Source organism: Gouania willdenowi, chromosome 3 (genome assembly GCF_900634775.1).
Source record: "Gouania willdenowi chromosome 3, fGouWil2.1, whole genome shotgun sequence".
NCBI classification, from domain to species: Eukaryota; Metazoa; Chordata; class Actinopteri; order Blenniiformes; family Gobiesocidae; genus Gouania; species Gouania willdenowi.
Window position 1 is genome coordinate 32,608,587 of NC_041046.1, and position 19,759 is coordinate 32,628,345.

General features: G+C 39.6%; 2 protein-coding genes across 3 annotated transcripts; both read left to right on the forward strand.

Moving 5' to 3' along the window:
• Window positions 1-102: 102 nt before the first annotated feature.
• On the forward strand, window positions 103-14,673 carry ercc5 (excision repair cross-complementation group 5). Its single transcript, XM_028476260.1, has 15 exons — window positions 103-530; window positions 1,629-1,804; window positions 1,908-2,023; window positions 2,152-2,253; window positions 2,506-2,551; window positions 3,289-3,432; window positions 3,506-3,716; window positions 5,115-5,960; window positions 6,045-6,283; window positions 7,356-7,475; window positions 7,768-7,981; window positions 10,680-10,824; window positions 12,601-12,801; window positions 12,879-12,963; window positions 14,134-14,673. Exons 1-15 carry the CDS (start codon window positions 443-445, stop codon window positions 14,620-14,622), a joined length of 3,222 nt encoding a protein of 1,073 aa, XP_028332061.1. The 5' UTR covers window positions 103-442; the 3' UTR covers window positions 14,623-14,673.
• Window positions 14,674-15,086: 413 nt separating this feature from the next.
• mettl21e (methyltransferase like 21e) lies at window positions 15,087-17,970 on the forward strand. Of its 2 annotated transcripts, none has more exons than XM_028476464.1 (5): window positions 15,087-15,407; window positions 16,610-16,767; window positions 16,865-16,982; window positions 17,096-17,193; window positions 17,544-17,970. In XM_028476464.1, exons 1-5 carry the CDS (start codon window positions 15,356-15,358, stop codon window positions 17,853-17,855), a joined length of 738 nt encoding a protein of 245 aa, XP_028332265.1. In that variant the 5' UTR covers window positions 15,087-15,355; the 3' UTR covers window positions 17,856-17,970. The 2 variants fall into 2 exon arrangements, with proteins under 2 accessions (XP_028332265.1, XP_028332274.1); XM_028476473.1 differs by having other exon boundaries at window positions 17,096-17,151.
• Window positions 17,971-19,759: the final 1,789 nt, after the last annotated feature.

Genomic DNA, 19,759 nt, shown 5'->3' on the forward strand with positions numbered 1-19,759 from the left:
ATAATGGCTGTATGTCGTTTGAATTGTTAGAGCAGTACTGGGTGTTGCCATAGATGGCGCTGTAGTTAAAGCTGGGCTTTAACGGTGATAGAGGAAGAACGGAGCTAAAACTGTTAACTTTTGTACATTATTTATCAAAGTTATGTGCAGTGATCATTGGAACATTTCCACACAAAACTTTTCATTACTTGTAAATTATTTTGGGGGATTTTGTATCACTAAATAAGCTTTAAAAACCTAACAGGTTGCTTTGTGTGCAACCTCCTAATGGTACCGAGGTGAAACGTGCCCGGAACCCTAAGCTGTGGACGATGATGCGGTCACTTAAAGTGTCGGGAAAACGCTCCTGTGGATGTTTCTACACTTTTCTCTTCAAATGGTGACATAAGTCTAACTCACGGAGGTTTTGGCTGTTATTCGGTGTGAGTTTTGCTGCTGTACGATGGGAGTGCACGGTTTATGGAGGCTGCTGGAGAGCACAGGGAAACCTATCAACCCAGAGACACTGGAGGGAAAGGTGCTGGCTGTCGGTATCCCAGTCATTCATTTTTCACTCGTTCCTTTATTTTTGATTTTATTACATAGAACATCACACTACATTAACGGAATGATCTGCACTGCCAAACAAAATACAGACTGGTACCAGGTTGAGCAAGTATAAAAAGAAACAAAAGGGGAATTTCAACCATAAATGTAAGGACATGAAAACAGTTCAACTGTAAATCCTAAATAAGTCCAAATCTAACTAGATGTTGTTGTTTGTTTGCTTTAAAAAAAAAAAAACCCGACACGTTTTTATTAAATCACTCATTCTTTAATGAACCAATTAGCTTCATAGCTGTGTTATTGTACAATTTAGAACAAAGTGTTACACTTATAATCATTCTATTATAACCTTTGTTTACAAAGTTCATTTCTCAACGTGTGTAAATATTAGAGATGTCCCGATACAGCTTTTTCACATCCGATACGATGCCGATATTTCATCCTTGTGTTGATCGGTACCGATATCATCCTGATACGATGCCAGCATGAATCATATATACTTTTATGACTTATTTTGTAGTGTGGAATGTTAGAAAAGGTTTGATCAAGTGATGTTACTCAAACAGAGAACAATAGTCAGCATCAGTAGGAATGAGAAAAACTGACCTATTTATTATTAACCAATTGGATACATACATTTTAACCTTCAGCATAATATCTACAGTATTCTACATATTAATAAATATAATATAATATGTATTGGAGATTTTAGATGCAGTCTGATAAAATCCAATATTCGTTTTCTGGCTGATATCGGACCGATATCAATATCAGATTGGGACACCCCAAGTTAATATTTCTGTTTTTAGTTTATTCTGTTTAATTTAGTGATTATTCATCACTGTTCTGTACCTTAATCTGGGTGTTGCTACTTCCTGATTATGGTGCAATCTGATAAATCTGATAAAATAGAACAAGAGACGCTGCAGACAGGCAAAGCACCCAGTCCAGTCCAGAGGGATTCCCAACTGAATTTTTGAATCAGAATTCCTTTATTAATCCCAGGGGGAAATTGCTGAAACTCTGATAATGTAACAGAGGTTAAAAGTAAAAGGCTGTTTCGCCTTAACCACTCCCCTCAGACATCAGTATATGGCTGAACCAGGCTGTGAAGGGCACCAGAGACCGTGATGGGAACAGTGTCCAGAATGCTCACCTCCTCACTCTCTTCCACCGTGTCTGCAAGCTGCTTTTCTTCCGCATTAAACCAGTGTTTGTTTTTGACGGCGATGCCCCACTGCTGAAGAAACAGACCCTGGTAAGTCCACTGGATTCAATGGAGTCCGTTTCTGCAGAAAGAGGTTTCTGCCGCTGTGTTTTTCATTATTCTTTGCATTGTGCTGCATGGGATTCCTCTGCAGAATGTGAGGAGACAGAGGAAGGAGGAGTTAAGTCGTGAGTCCAAACAGACCAACGAGAAACTCCTCAAGACATTTCTGAAGCGACAGGCCATCAAAGCTGCACTTGGAGATCACAGGTTTGAAATAACATATTTTTGAACACGTGCTGGAGCTTCTTTCTTACCTCTTTTCACCTGTGTCTGATTAACTTCTCATCCACTGTTTGAAGAGACACATAAAAGTGAATCCTACTATTCTGTTTCAGTGTGGATCCTTTGCCCAGCCTCTCCAACGTGAGAGGAGATGAAGGCGACGACATGTATGTTCTTCCAGCTCTGCCAGCTGTGGAGGAGAAAGAAAAAAGCAGGTTAGAGATATAACTATAAAGCTAAACTTTAAAAATGTGTCATTATCAACACAAAACTGCATTAAAAACGATGCATAATGTTTTCATGCTACATTTTAATAAACATTTTGTTTAGAAATACTTTTTTTCGCCAATTGCAAAATATTTGCTGACGTACCATGAGGGATAATTAAGAAAAAGGCACATTTTGCTGAAGTCAAAACGGAATCATTGCAACTGTGTTTGTTTTAACAAGTTTTCTTTCTACTGCAGCTCAGAGGAAGAGGAGGAGGAGGTTGAACGTTTTCAGTCACACGAGGTTAAAAAAATTGCACATGCATGCACAGTACACACTAACAATTAAAATTATTGAAAATATTCTCAAATAAGAGTCAAGAAAATAAGTGTAGCGTTTATTTTATGTTTTTTTTTTTGTCATGAATTAAATTAAACTTTATTGGCACGACACATATTGAGTTTTTCCCTAATTAATAAAAGTAATATAACAAGAGGTGTGATATTTATTGTAGCCCACTCCCACCAGTTAAAAAAAAAAAAAGAAAAACTAGGAAAAGTAAAATAATAAAACAAAAAATCTCAATTCATAATTGCGATGCTAAGTTATAATTATGATATACTAATTCGCAATTATGATTTAGTATCTCATCATTTTTTTTTTTTAATTATTATTTTACTTTTCCTAGTTTGTGTTTTTTTTTTGTTTTTTTACTGGCTTCCATAGATACTAGAGGTTAAACAAAGAATATAAATGAAAATAATAAATACAAATTTCACCAATAAAGCAACATAACTGTACAATAAAATGGTTAAAATCTTAAAACAATCTAATCCTGGTAGACTCAATTTTTTGAGTTTTATCTCAGTCTAATGTATTAATATCTCAACAAATCCCTACTAATGAGATTAAGCTTCATAATGTGTTTTTTTTTTTAAAAATCACAGTGTAGTTTTGTGTAGTTTTAGTTTATTGCTTTAATTTCTCAGCCCCTTTCTTTCAAAATGCCGTCCTATCTGTTGTCTGTCTCCGTCTGTCAGGTTGATCTGTATGAAGACCCAAACTCTGTGGACATCAACTCTGAGGACTTCATCAGCTTGCCTCCAGAAATGAAACATGAGATACTTAAAGACATGAAGGAGTTTTGTAAAAGACGACGCACCATGTTTCACAAACCACCAGAGGTACAGTTTAATCCCAGAGTCACTCTTCACTCTGCTTTTCCCCTCACTCCTGTTTCTCCTCCTCCTCCCTCAGCAATCAGGAGACTTCTCCCAGTACCAGCTGGCCGGCCTGTTGCAGAGGAACCGACTGAACCAACGACTGGAGGGTGTGGAGAAAGAAATGAGCCAGCGGAGTTCAGGCAGCGCGCCGCAACTCTACTCAGAGGACGAGAAGAACCCGTGTCACAACGTGGAGGCACGGCGACTGGTTTCAGAAGACAACTCACATTATATTCTCATCAAAGGTGATGAGTCTGTTGTCCATTACAGCATAATACATTCATAGCAGTTTAAATATATATATATATATATATATATATATATATTTATATAATTGTGTAAAAGTTGTCAATATTGTAATGAAATATACACATTTGATCATTTAACCTTGTACAACCTGATTAATTTAATCCCTATAGAAAACTTTGTATTATAAAACTTAAGGTCCAATGAAATTCTAAACATTGTTTTAATAAGCTCAATGTAAGATCAATATTGTTTTGTTTAGTATAATTACTATTCAATATAGATAATAATAGATGGTTAGGAATCCAAATCCAAATTTAAAAGAACAGTTAAAGCCAGTACGTTAAGGAAATATAATGAAATATGTTAAGTGTGACGATATTGATATCGGATATTGGTCCGATATCAGATAGAAAACGAATATGGGATTTTATCAGACCACATCTAAAATCTCCGATATAATATATATGTTTTTTTTGGATTTATTTTTTCAATATCTTCTATTTTATTTTTTAATTTCTTTTATTCAATCATAGAATATTCTTATTCTAAAAGGTTAATTATATGTAATCCATTGGTTTATAATAAATGGGTCTGTTTTTTTTAATAATCAAGTTTTTTCTAACATTCCACACTACAAAATAAGTAATAAAAGTATGTATGATTAGTGCTGATATTGTATCGGATCAATATTGGCCAATATGCAAGGCTGCAATATTGGTATCGTATCGGAAGTGAAAAAGTTGTATCGGGACATCCCTAAGTGTGAGTTTGTCAAACGGTATAAAAACATTTCTTCGTGCTTTCTTCAATTACAATGAAACGTGACTGTCAGTGTTGGCCGTCAGCTGTTTTATTTATTATTATTATTAATATATTATATTGTGTTCTTTGTAAACTGATTTCATGGTGTAAAGGGGCAGATTACGTAAGATTATTCTTTCTACTTTTTTTCATTCAAGATTTGAGAACTTTTGTTTTTTTATTAAATTGTTTTGGTTTGGTTTGGTTTTTTTTAAATCAATGAAAGACATATTTACAAAAATTAAATCCATCTATTTTCTGACCTGCTTATTCCTGATTTAGGGGTCTCAGGGTTACATTTCTATATTTTTTTGGTACTGTAAATATTTTTATGTTTCTACATACTTGTTTATTTTTCACACACTGCTATAATAATTTGAGGGGGAAAAAGGGCTGCATTAAAATGTGCAGAGTTTAAGTACCGTGGGTCTCCCTCAGTTTTAATAGATGCATGTGTCACCTATCACTGGGACATGTACAGTACACTTTTTTTGTTTTATTGGAAAAATTCTATATATCATTTATGTATAATCCCCATTGCTTTGATCTGCCATCAAAGTATTATAGTGACACATGATTTGTTTTTGTTCCAGGCTCCAAAAGTACCGTCCCAGCCCCTGACAGCCAGCCTGCTGCCGCAGCTTGGTCTGCGAGCTCATCTTCAGGCCGCAGAGGACGAGCCGTAGATAAACCTGCACCTCTGTGGCGCCCCATCGAGGAGGAAGAACCATTAGAGCTAGAGGAGCAAGCAGCCTCTTCAAAGGACACTGAGCCATGTGTGTCTCAGCAGGACAAGGCGGCTCCTCCCTCGCCTCGGACGCTTAAAGCCATCCGAGCTGCAACGAACGACAGCTCAGAGGACGAAAACATCAACGGCCGCGTTTCTCCACGAACGCTGCAGGCCATCCAACGAGCTCTGACTGAGGACGCAGTGGAAGTGGGTGAAGGTTTGACCCTCAAAGGGAGCTCATCCACTCCTCATCCTCAGGTGGTCATCAGCAGCTCAGAGGATGAGACACAACCGTCACAGAGTGGAAGCGTTGACGCTAAAACGAACCCAACGCACCAGAGTTTGCCTGCCAGAGAAAGTGTGTTTGTTAGTAGCTCTGAAGAGGAGATGGAGGAGGTGATTGGCCAACAAAATAAACTCTTTTATTCTGCGGCGCGACAACAGGCCGTGATGGAGTCGGACAACAAAGCCAAGAGAGGAGAGCTGATGGAAGCTGGAAGGACTGATGAAAAAGAAGAGCTGGAAATCCTAAAGTCAGAGGAGAAAAATCACCACAGCACATCGTTCATCAGCTTTAATCTAATTACACGTGAGGCTCCTCCCACCTCTGGGGGAGAAACTGTTCCTGTGCTGCAGGAGACCAACAACCCCTTCTTTAAAGCTTCAGACCAAAGTAAAGCAGATGAGATGAAGTCTGAGAGCGAGTCAGGTGTTTAACTCTTCAGTTTACCTCGGTTCATCCACAACGTCCTACTGCAGCTGATTGTTGAAATACTTTTCATTTTTTCCTCAGAGAGTTTCATTGAAGTGTCAGAAGATGAAGGTAGAGATGCAGAAGAAGAAGAAGAAAGGAGTGAGGAAGAACAATCTGTTGGTGAGATGAAGAAGGACCAAAACTCTGAGGAAAGTTCTTCAGCTTCTGCTGATGGAGAAACGTCTGGTCCGAGCTCAGAGAAAGACACAACGGGTGAAAATGATGAGCAGAAGACGGAACAGACTCCGACTGTCAATGAGTGGGATCACTTTGATGTGGTTTGTGTTTCTTTTTTAATCTAGTTCAGTATTTCATACAGTAGTTTAATGTTGATTAATTGGTCTCTTGCTCCCGTCATGGCTTGTTTTAGGTCACTTTATTACGTATTATACAAGTTATTTTCTGTACTTAAAAACGATAACTTCAAATAGTGTTTTTTGGTAAAAAATTTGATATTAGTTTCTGGAAATGTATTTTTTTGGCTAAAATGCCTGACCTTAAAAGTTTTACTTTATTTACTTAACCTTATTTTCATTCAGTCTTATTCTTTCTAAGTGTTGTTTCTGATCAGGTGGCTTACAGCCTAACACACAGAGTTACTCATAACACACACGCACACAAACACTCCCATGGTCCGATCCTGTAGAGCAGTGATTCTCAAACTTTTCAACCAGCGACCCCCACAATAATGGTCCCAGAGACCGGGGACCCCCACTGTACCTGATGGTGGTTGAACACAGTCATGAACATAGAAGAACAGTCATAGAGACAGAGCCATCTATAAGGGGGAACAAAGGGAAAAGGTTTTGGCACCCATCCATAAAGTCAGCAAATTTATAGTCCATATGGTCCATGAATCTGTGATAACCACATTTATTTATTTATCTGAATAATATCTATACTATTATAGAGGAAGTTTATTATTGTTTGTGCCAAAGTATATAGTCATCTTAAAGATGTAAATCCTTGTTTTAATTAGAAAATAAATGATGGAAAAGGTGGTGAAATGGGATTTTAAAAAAACAGTGAAATTGGTTAAAAGTTGCACATTAGAGTGGCCAAATATGGAGAGAAAAAGTGTCAAAATTGCTCTAAAAGTGGCAGAAATGGGGAGGTTGGAAAGGGTTTAAAAATGTTTTGAAAGTGGAAAAAAGGCATTGAAATTTGATGGAGAAGTGGAAGAAATGGTAGTAATATAGTAAAAATACTTCAAAAGGAGTAAAAATATGACAAGAAAAAGTGGTGAAAATAGGTTAAAATATGGAAAGTTTGGCGTAGTGGCAGAAAAAGGGTAAAAATAAGCAAAAATGGTCAGTTTTTCAGGCTCATTGTGTTTGTGTGGTTCTGCAGGACGAGCTGGAAGCTCTGGAGAGCTCGCTGCAGGCAGAGCAAAGTAAACTGAGGGAGCAGAAACAGCAGCAGGAGAGGATGGCCAACACCGTCACTGGACAGATGTACCTGGAGAGCCAGGTGGAGTTAGCACGCAAACAAACTGGGCTCAAAATCCGACTTTGCCTGACCTGTGAGCCTCCTTGGGACAGAACGATGAGCTGGAGCTGTCACTCTGTCTCTGTGTTTTAATAATAACCCGTTAAGCAGCAGCAGACGCCGAAGGGTCACGAAATCTATTGATTTGGTGACCATGTTTTATTCCTCCCCATCCACCCTGTTTAGAGTCCTTTAGAGTCTTCTGTGACCCTCACACACACAGCCCAGATAAAATGGGTCCTGAAAAGATCCTGAGCCACTATATGTTTGACAGGAGCTGCTGCGGCTGTTTGGTGTGCCGTACCTAGTGGCTCCGATGGAGGCTGAGGCTCAGTGTGCAGCTCTAGACCGCGCCGACCAAACCAACGGGACCATCACGGACGACTCTGACGTGTGGCTGTTTGGAGGACGACACGTCTACAGGAACTTTTTCAGCCAGAACAAATACGTCCAGCACTACCAGTTCAACGACCTGCAGACTCAACTGGGTTAGTGGGGGCCTTCTAGATTTTACATGTGTTCCCAGCAATGCTCTACTTTGAGCTCCTCCCTGGCTTAACCACTCTCCTGAATTGCAAATGTATCATTTGTGTATGAATGCACCTGCCTTTTCATTAATGGAACACATTTCATCGGGACAGGGTCGGGTCAATTACATTTTCAATTACAACTCCGTTATGATTACAGTGACTAACATTTTTTTCCCCCTGATAGTTAATTACAATTACGTTCTCAATGACTAAAGTTCAAATTCAATTAATCACAATCTCAGAGACTGAATTAAAGCTGCGGTATGTAGAATCATGAAGCGTTCTTTGCTCCCCCTCCCCTCCTGAACGAAACGCTTGCGTGCACGAGCACACTGTGGAACTTTTTGCAACTGTTTTCTCCATAGAGACCAGTAACAAATGTAGGGACTTTATCTTGTGTTATTGGAGAGATTTCTGATGTTTTAGAGACGTGACAGGACAGTAATGAGGCTGCGTTCACACTGCAAGCCTTAATGCTCAATTTTGATTTTTTGTTTGTCCGTTCACATGTGTGATCTGTATCAGACTCCAGTGTGAACGGTTTGCGGCTCCAGTGTGACCCGCATGCGCATTGTCGCGTTTGTCTCAAGTTTTTGTCCAGTGAATGAATGAGCAGGTGCAGAGGAGGACGTGGGAAAAGAAAAAGAAAATTTTTTTGTGGTGCTCATTTGCTTTTAAACACAGACCATTTATGATATAAACATTATTCAAGCTTTGACCCGAACCCGACAGAGCAAAACTGAAACCTACAGGTCTGACCCAAAATTGACAATTATAACCTATTTTTTTTCCTCATACAAATGACATATTTACATTTTTTTTTTAGTGGTTAGCCTGCTTTTATTAACAGACAACTGTTAATGTCAACATTGGATGAGTGCATGTCAAACACACGAGTGCGGAGTGCGTTCCGGAGACTTCTATTTACATAATCCACAATCAAATATAAGGATAATCCATGTTCTTGTGCAGAAAAAGGATTAATTCAACAATGGATGCTTCAAGCCCGTCTTAATTCTGTCCCTTTCTGCTCCGATCAAAGGACAGCGCACTGACAGCTGACGCGTAGCACCCACTCACACAGCTGTTGCTATAAATTGACGTCAACGTATCAAATGCGCATTAAATCTGCCTTGAAGTTCACACTGAGGTCGCATTGAAAAAGATCCGATCTGTATCTGATTCAGGACCACATATGAAAGTGTCCTAAATCTGATTTGAAAAGATCAGATATGGGTCAGATTTGAGTGTTCACACTGCTTTTAAAAAATCAGATCTGGTCACTTGACTCCCAAAAAATTGGATTTGGGCCACATTTGCCTGCAGTGTGAACACAGCCCTAGGCTCACAGTCGCTCCTCAAACACAAGCAGCTGAGCTACAGCCGATCTCAGCTGATCAGAGCAGACAGACTCAGTCCACACTGCGCATGAATTGGTTCTGTTCTTTCCACCATAGATCATTTTTAATAAGCTATTTATTCCGTCTGTTCTCACTCTCTCGGACTCGGGGCGGACTGCGCTGACTGAAAGCGGATCACACGCAGTCCGCAGCAGACACCGACTCCGGGGACGTTTGTGCCTTTCTTCTGTTGCTTCTCCGACTCTGTCTTTCTTTTCCCTCTTGCTTTGCCGTGTAATCGCTGTGCCAAAAGCCGCATTAGAGACTTCTGCTGGAAGACATGCCATGGGACTGTCCCTACTCTCAGATCGGGAGCCTGCGTTGGCTTTTGACGAGCAGCTCGAGCAGCCAATAGTAACGCTTAAAACAGCTCATGGGCTCACCCTGTTGGTAGAAAGATCTCTGATTGGCTGAAGTCCAGCGTCACACTCCTGTATTTCTAAAGCTCATTTACAGAACCAGGAGAAGGAGCAGAGATTCACTGTCCACTCAGAACACTTTGGATTACCATATGCAATACAGTATAATAAGATAAGTATGGATTTTTGACCAAATAAACCCAAAAACAAATTACAAACTGCAGCTTTAAATAACCTCAAAAACTTAACCTTCCACTTGGGTTAGCTTTCTGTTAGCATCTCATAACAGGTTGGTTTTGACGCATGTCTTAAATCAGCTTTAAAATACACTAAAGAATGTTTTCTATCATCTCATTTGTTTTTCATCTCTTAGTTATCTTGTCAGGCTTCCTTATCCATGCGTAAACTTGTTACGAAACATATTTTTATTAAATGTTAACTCCGTATGTGTGTGTCATAGAACTGTAACATGACCCCTCAGTTTTGCGTTTAATTAGTTTGTAATTGATAGTTTGAAGTACAAAGCCAATTATCTGAACTAAATTACAATTCAGTTATGATTACAAAAGCAACACATTCTTTCAACAACAATTACAGTTATAATTGTCATGATTGTAATTATTTATCAATTACGCAATGGGAATTGACCCCAACCCTGCGTAGGGATACATGTTAAGTTAGCTTCCCATTCACATGGTGCCATCTTGTGAATCAGTGGTGTAAACAAACAGGAAGGATGGTGTTGAAGTGACACACTCTGAGTAATGTGACGAGCCAATGCTCTACATACTATATCTATGGCAGAAGCCTCTGTCGGTGAGGGCTCATCACTCTTTGTGTTGCTGCTGTATTATTAGAATGTGTTAACCCACCCTCGTCCGTCTGTCTTTCCTTCAGGTCTGGACCGGACTAAAATGATCAACCTGGCTTACCTACTTGGAAGTGACTACACAGAGGGGGTTCCCGGGGTTGGATACGTGACAGGCATGGAGATACTCAATGAGTTTCCTGGACCAGGATTGGAGCCGTTAATACAACTGAGGTCTGTCTGTAGTCCTGTTTTATTTTTAAAATAATGGTTGCTCTTGTTATTTTATTAGTGTATTTTAAGTGTAACACATTCTGCATTTTTTTTTAACACTTAACACAAAATATTGTCCCAAAGATCAAGTAGAAATGTTGGTCACACTTTATTTGTAGTTTTATACATAAGGCTAACGTTAAAGGTATAGAAGACGATTTTCCCGAAGCATAGAAAAAAAAACACCCTCTGCACATGCGCAGCGCTCTAAAGATGGAACGCCTACTTGTGCGAGAGAGCGTGCACGAGCCCAGTTCTCCTCGTGCACAGCTCTGTTTGCAAGTTGGTGTCGGCATCGCTCACACAGGCTTCCCTTCCAAAAGAAGATTTGCACTTTTCCACTATGTCAGACTCGCCACCGGTAAGTGAAAATCCATCTTCAAACGAGCATGAGCACGTATGACAGCCTTACGTGAACATATCAGAATGAATGACAAATAGGAGGATCAATAGTCTTGATGATCCACCCGGAAGTTGAAGCCAAAATAACATCGTCCACAATACCTTTAAGGCTCAAACATACTCATACATGCGTACCCTGCGCACAACGGAATCTGCGCGAACTGTCTGCTCTCCTCAAAGCTTACATACTTTGGCGCACCACCGCGTAGTAGTTTCCATTAAAATCCTACATGTCCCATGATTCTTAGAGCTTCTCCTTAAACTCCTGGGACGTTTTTTTTAAAGGTGTCGCTACTGTCGTAGATCGTCTACCAGTCTCTCCTCTAAGCTCGTGTTCATCTCTACTGCTCTGTTTCACCAGGAAGGGGAAATGCTGGTAGGTGTTACATTCAATGCCGAGCAGTGTTTTGTGTGACGCCAACTACACGAAGAAGTCAGCGCGGTCGTAAAAACTGAGCTTTGCATTTAATTGGCCTGGTAGACTCCGTTTTGCGGGTGTCCGCCCGAGTATGTTTGAGCCTTTACGCTCTCATTATCTGTCATTACCATGAATAAGGTGTCATGAAGGCTGTCATTAGATGTTGTTCGCTAAATTATGACACCTTTCGCTAAATTATGACCTTTGGAGCTATGTTGGCATTTTTTGGGTTAGGTGGAGGGATCTGGTAGGGTTAGGGCAGGATTTCCGTAGATCCTTTAAAGTCATTAAATTTATGAATCTAAAAATAAGGCCTTCATTGTCATTGAAATGTCTTAAATCAACGTTTAAAAGTCTTACATTTTAACACATAAGTATGATTTTTGGATTGTAATTAGTCTCATTTCAAAATAAAAACATTTATACATAATTTAGCACAACATTGCACAATCACGACATTAGGAAATTTACATTTATTGAACATTTCTTTGTCCAACAAAGGTATTTCTTAATGGTTTTTATTTATTGTATTTTGGTTGTTTTATAGATTTCTGGCTATTTTTGTAGTCATCTTGTGTGATTTTGATTATTTTAGTCTGTTTTTTTTTTTTTGTGTATTTTACTTTCATTTTGGGTATTTTTGTGTGTTCACTTTGGGGGCCACCAGTTGAACAACTGCACTAGACACTGGAAAAGTCTTGAATTTAATTTGACTGAAGCTGTAGGAACCCTGGGTTAGGGTGACAGCTTTCATGACACCTTATTCATGCTATTGACAGGTGTCATGTCATAAAAATGACAGCGTAACGTCAGCCTCATGTATAAATCGTCAAGTAAATGTTTCCAACATCTTCCATGAGAAAACTAAATGATGAATACCCATAAGTAATTGCTGCCTGTTTTCTCTTTCTTTTCAGTGCTTGGTGGTCAGAGGCCCAGAAGCACAAGCGTCTGGTGACTGACCCTCGGGACACAAAGGTGAAGAAGAAACTACGAGACGTGAAGCTGCAGCCGGGCTTCCCCAACCCTGCCGTGGCTCAGGCTTACCTGCAGCCAGCAGTGGACGAGTGGGGCGGCTCCTTTAGCTGGGGTCGTCCACAGCTGGATATGATCAAAGAATATCCTTCCTCTCTGTCCATGCAGAGGTGTTTTTGTTGGTGTGTGTTTCCGCACGCTTCCTTAACCAGACTTTCATGTTCTGCCTGAGCCGTTTTGGTTGGAGCAGCCGAAGGACGGAGGAAACGCTGCAGCCTGTTATCAAACAGCTCAACATGCAGCAGGTACAGTAACAGCTCTAACTCTAGCATGACGTCAACCAAATGCCTGACAGTTCAATTACAAATTAGCTGTTTCTATTCCAATTCATGGCCAAATAAAACACAAAAACACACAGTGTTATGGTCACAACAGTGTTATGGTCAATTATAATTTTAATTGTGTGATTGATAATGAATTTCAAATATAACTAGAATTTTTGCATTTCCTGAAGAAAATGCAAGTGAGGATGCATGTGCTGGCCCGCGTCGCACTACATTAGCATAGCATTAACCTAGCAATAGCCTTAACGTTGTAATAACTTGGCAACAATCGCTAAAACCAGTTAGATTGAAAAGGTTGAAAAAGGCTGAAAAAGGTTTAAAAAGTTTGAAAAGGTTTGAAAAGGTTGATAAAGTTGAATCAGTTTCAAAATGAAGAGGGTCAAAGTGTTAAAGAGGGTCAAAAAGGTTCGAACTTTCAATGTAAGTGGATGAGAGCAAAAAGTTCCACGAGAAAAAACTCAAAAAGTTGAAAAGTTTTCAAAACACTGAGCTATAGCAGAGAAGTACAGAATTTTCTGAAGAGTTTGATACCTCGATTGTTGAAATGGCCAATGCATCCTCACTAATTAAGTATTATGTATAATTATAAGTAATTATTGTAGTTGTAATTGAAGAAATATGTTGTAATTTAGTTGAGATAATTGACGTATGTGTAATTGTCATTGAATTTAAAGTCATTTACAATTTCATTAAATGCAAACCTGGGGACCCATGTTACAGGTCTATGGCTTACACATACACAGTTAACAATTATTAAAATATGTTTCAGATCTACACGACTACTTGTCTGTTGTCTTGAAGATCATTTTACCTTTTTAAAAAAAATATAATAAAATAGAAATTGATGGGTATACTGACAGAGGACAAGTTTTATGGGCTTATTTATTTCAGGCTTGTAATTGTGCTTAATTGATTTGATTTTCATTGGGAAAATAATCATTGTAATTTTAATTGTAATTGGAAAAAATGCCGGTCGCCATAATTGTAATTAAGTTGTAATCGAACTTGGGTAATTTAAGTTGGAACGGCAATTGAAAATTTTATTTGACCCCAACCCTTGATGGTAGTGGTAATTGGTTAGTGTCCCCAAATTAAGAATTTTGTGTTCCTTTTATATCTGTTGCCATCCAGACCCAGATGCGAATCGACTCGTTCTTCCGCATGGAGCAGCACGAAAAGCAGGCGATTCGCAGCCAGCGACTCCGCCGTGCGGTCACCTGCATGAAGAGGAAGGAGAGGGAAGGAGGAGAGGACGAGGACGACAGCGAGGAGGAAATACAGTCCCCAACCAAGTCTAAGAAGAAAGGAAATACAAACACAGGACGAAGCGATGAGGATGCGAATAAGTCAGGGACAGGAGGAGGGTTTCTGGGGTCAGAGGTCATCCACGAGCCTCAAACACCCCTCAGCAGTCAGGAGTCAGACACGGTGAAGGCTGCTTCTCAGTCTGTTACGACCGTACAGCCGAGGAGAAACAGCAGCAGCAGCTCTGACGAGGACAGCGATGGGGACAGCACAGTTACCATGGTAACATCTAGGTCTGTGTTTGAGGGTAGCCGCCGAGGCCGTGCAGCAAGAACTACGAGAGGCCGAGGAAAACGTAGGGGGAGGAAAGTGTAACTTAAGAGGAAACATGAATTGTAATATTAAGTGTGATACAAGTAAAAAAAAAAAAAATGGAAATAATGAATTATGAAATGTAAGATGCTTTTGTACAAGTGAGTGTGAGAAAACACTTCATATGCTGTTATTTTTGCATTACATTTTTAGATATTTTTGTAATGATTTTTTGTATAATCAAAATGAACAGGTTGTAGTTAATTGACCTTACACTTGTGTTTTTATTCTCTTGGAGACATTTTTTCTTCCAAAGTTATTTTATTTTGTTAGTTCTTTCCCATGTGTTAGGGTTTTCTTTTTTGTGTGCTTGTCGTTCACATTTGATCTGGACTCTTTGAGGCTTTTAATCCTTTACCATTTAAATCATTAAAAACTTTTTTGACTTCTGAGACTTTTATTTTGTTAAATTGTAGGTATTTGAAGTCACGCTAATAATCTGTTCAGCAGCCAGCGGGACGGAGCAGCTGCTGCTGTCGCTCAATGTCTTCCAGCTTTAGATCGACATACAAGCGTTTCTAAAACAGAAGCAAGGAATATGAGGTGGGGCCGAGGCTCTGTGTGGGTTTGCTGAACGAGACGTTTGGAAACAATATTTTTGTGTAACCTAAAACTATTGAAGTTAAATATCTGCAGCTAGCTTAGATCTGCAGTGACCCAATTCCACAGGACTTACTCGATGCCAGAACCACAACAGGCGGGTATAAAGGTTCTTGGGCTTATATTCCTTTAGGACATGGAGACCCCACATTCAATGACCACAGAGGATGAAAAAACTCAAGCTGAAGGTGAGAGTCAGAAAATGCCATGTGTGAACAAAAGAAGGGTTACCAGAAGAATAGTTCATAGTAGAATGTTTTAATGCATGCTGGAAAATCAGTCGAAATCAACTTTTTTACAACATAAAAGCCTCTGATCTTTCCATGATCATGTGAAACTTCTTTGATCTTCTCTCCAAAGCAGCATAATTGTAGTTACAAGTCATCAGCACGAATGTATTATTACTTCAAGTACAATGGATCAGATGGTAATAAAGTGTCTATTAGTACAGTTGCTGTACGGACAACTCCCGGTGCTATTGGTATGGTTACCGAAGTACACGTACGTAGTGTCTTGGGGTTAGGGTTACGGTTAGGTTTAAGTTACAACCCAATATCAACAATTTTTAGGGTTTTGTCTTAGACACGTGATCTAAACTGGCCAAATAGGGGAGCTGCATCCGGATAGAATGTCAGTAATATTGATACGGCAACCGTACAGATAGCCACTGCCTAATAATAATAATAATGCCACCAATAACACGATTAATAATCTCCCTCTCAGTCATATGCAGTAAAGAAAGAGTGGCTTAAACTTGGATTTATAAATTATCACGTTGTTCCACCTGCAGAGTTCATATCTGACAAACATCTCACTGATGATTTCTGGACCAAACCCATTCACAGATTTATACACCAGTAGCAGAACTTTGAAGTCTATTCTGAGGCTGACTGGGAGCCAGTGTAAAGACTTTAAAACTGGACTAATGTACTGTGACCTCTTTGTTCTGATCAAGACCTGAGCTGCAGCGTTGTGAACCAGCTGTAGCTAGTCCACTCTGCTGGAGATAAAAGCATGGACCGACTTCTCCTGATCTTTCTGAGTCATAAAACCTTTCACTCTGGAGATGTTCTTTAGGTGGAAGAAGCTGTTTTTCTGTTTGATTTAATCTGACTGCTGAATGTCAGATCAGAGTCAATCAGAACACCAAGGTTTTGGAATTGGTCTTTTAAAGATCGAGACTCAAGGTACTCGCTGACAGCAGTCGTCTTTTCCCTGTTACCAAAGTGTAGCTATATCAGGGTTCTACTAATTTGCTAGGCCCTACTGCCCAGCCAGTAATATTAGATTTAGCATTTTTCTTGATCCACCTCTTCATTTTTTACATGTAAGTAAATTAAATTGAAGTTTTAATCCAATATGTCCGTATCTCCACTTTATATTGATGCAGGTGCTGCTAAGGATGCGGAGTTGGCTCAAGCCATCATGTCTCGTTGTTTTCATCCTCGTGTCCTCGGCTCAGAGGCTTGGGAGGGTTACATCTTTTCAGACGTGGAGATTCGCATCAAAGAGTCCACAGACTTATATGGAGCTGTGCTGTGGCCCTCAGTAGGTTTGATGCAAACACTACTGAAACAAGTACCAGTAGGATATTTCATTTTAAGGCATGTCACTGACTGGTAATTCATTTGTTACTATCAAACAGGCGATGGTGCTGTGTCATTTCCTAGAGACCAACCGAGACCAATACAATCTGATGGACAAAAATGTGATTGAGCTTGGGGCTGGGACTGGACTGGTCACCATTGTAGCTAGTCTGTTAGGTATTGAAACACAAGCAAACCATATGTATTTTTATATTGTTTATTTTTTTAATATTTTTTTACTGTTGTCATTTAACTTCAACACTCAATACACATCTACCGTCACTCTTCAGGTGCCAAAGTGACCTCCACTGACCTGCCTGATGTATTAGGAAACCTTGGATATAATGTAAGAAAAAATACCAGGGATCGCTGCAAGTATACACCTCTGGTAGGTTTATCATATTGCTAAAGCCTTACTGTAGAAAAAGGAAAAGACACGTTTACAAAATCACTAAGTGTGCTTTTGCTTTTACACTTGATTATTTAAATAACAAGGACTAAGCTCATAATTCAACAGAAGAGTTAAATTATTTAACAAAGAGATCAAATTAAGATTAAAATGACTTTTCTTGTCTCCAGCCAGGTCCTGATGATGGCACCTGAAAAATAAAACAAATAATGTTTGACCTAATATATGAAAAAGCTTCATACTAAGCACTAAATCCAGTGCAATACAAATCATGCAACTGTAAAACTGACCATGAGGTACTGAATACTTCAACATATTTCAATCTGCAGGTCACAAAGCTTTTCTGGGGCGAGGAACTGGACCAGCGTTTTCCACGCACGTCACACCAGTTCGACTACATCATGGCGGCAGACGTCGTCTACGCCCACCCTTACCTTGAGGAACTAATGGAGACTTTTGACTACCTGTGTCAGGACAACACTCAGATACTTTGGGCAATGCGTTTCCGCCTGGATCCAGAGAACAGCTTTGTGGATCGTTTCCGGCAACGCTTTGACCTGGAGGAACTTTACAACCTTCCCAGTTTAAGCATTAAACTGTACCGAGCCTGGAGGAAAACCAAAGGGACCAGAGTGGCATGAGAGGCTCTGTGTGTACCACTCAGTGAGGATGAATGGATGTGTGTACATGTGAGTATGTGGTTGTTAGTTGCTCAATGAAATCACAAGTTCAACACAATAAAATCTTGACAATGTTTGAAGTGTGTTTTTTAAAGAAAGCGTGTGAGTTGATTAAAGTAACAGATATGAAAGAACTTCTTTGGAATGCGAGAAAAAAGAAGGCAGCTTTCTATTTGATGCTTTATGAGAAAACCTGACATAATGAGATTGTTGTCATCAGATCAAAACTAGGTAAAAAAAAAAATAACCAAAGAATTTCACTTACCGTGAACGTTCTGAACAGAAGTTAAGCAAGGCAAAGCAAAGGGTTTAATGAGCTTCTAAACAAATAAATAAAAAGTGCCACTGTTATCTTGGGCCTGTACTACGAAGCTGGATAAATATATCCGGGGATATCTCTTCGTTAACTGGCTTCACTTGACCAAACATTCGCCGACACAGCAGCTGTACTAGCTGGCTATCAACGCGTTCACCGATGCCAGGTGATTTTAGCCTGGCTATGTGCACGCTCCAATGAAACAGGCAACTTACGTCACCATAAGGAACAATTCTTAAAGAATTTGAAGAAATAAAATCAATAATTCAGACCAAAGCAACATTGTTGCTACAGCAAAATAAGGACGGAAAAGAAGGATGCAGGCAAATAATTCTTGACTGTTAATGAGGACATTTGTCAGATTATACATTATTAATTCATTGAAAAATAAACAGAAACTCTACTAAGGCACAGACATATTTCTATTCATGTATCCACCTCATTTTGGGTGAAGTCTGTGGCTCTGATGCTGCATTCATACAGCTCAGCCTACATCATAAGGTGGACAATATTCATATTTTATACAGCCTGGATTATCTTGCAGGACTGAGGCTCTCAGCATTACCACAGCATATAATTTCACATGAATGAAAATGAATGTACAGACCGTTCTTGGGCAGGTAAGTTACCATGGTGATTTACCACCTTCAGAACAGAAGTCAACCTGTGTCATAGTACAGAACACATGGAATAAATCCCTGAAGTTCTGTAAAGACTCTCTAATGATTAAAGCTTTAGAACTCACTGGCACGCTAAAGCACAAGGACATTTTACGAAATACGTGTTATAAGCCTGCAATGGACTGGCACAATGCCCATGGTGCATCCTGCTCTGTACACTCGGGTTACAGGAAGGCGTCACAGCATCTGGACCCGATGATGACACAAAGAAGATGACTGGGATGATGAAGAATCACATCGATTTGTTGCAAAAACATCCCAAAAAAAGCACATGAAACCATCGAACACAAAAAAGACTTTCTCGTGTGATACTCCTTTCTGAGGTCAAACTCAAAGTTCATGTCTATGTTGGGCAGGGTGATCCTTCATAACAGGAACACCAACGTTGAGCAGTCATCTTTGGAAACTTACCAGTTAAGTCGACTTTTGATCATCTGCTCTGCCACAAATTAATCGTGACCCCTGAAAAAGATTTGTGACTCAAGTCCAACTCTTGCATTTCCAGGATCGCTGTTTGTCCCTTCGTTTCTTGTCTTTCCGCTCGTGTAAACAAAAGCTTGGCTGCAGAATCACAGAAGCATAGATGAGCAGGATTAAAAAGAAGCCGAGCGCTTGTGATTCTCTAGAGATTTCAGCTAAACTCAATCCATCTTTCAGCTGCCGCTCTCAGTGAAACACAGCTGCCTGTTACTGAGTCCAATAGCCTACTTGTAATTTATCAAACTATCAGGAGAATAGAAGCCCTGTTACCGCACCAGTTATCCTGTCAATGCCACGAGAGCCTGGATTGTTGTTGTGTTTTGTTGCAAGCATGAAATGTTTATAACTCAGGAGTGATGGCTGATGAGAGGCTAATGATGCCATGATGG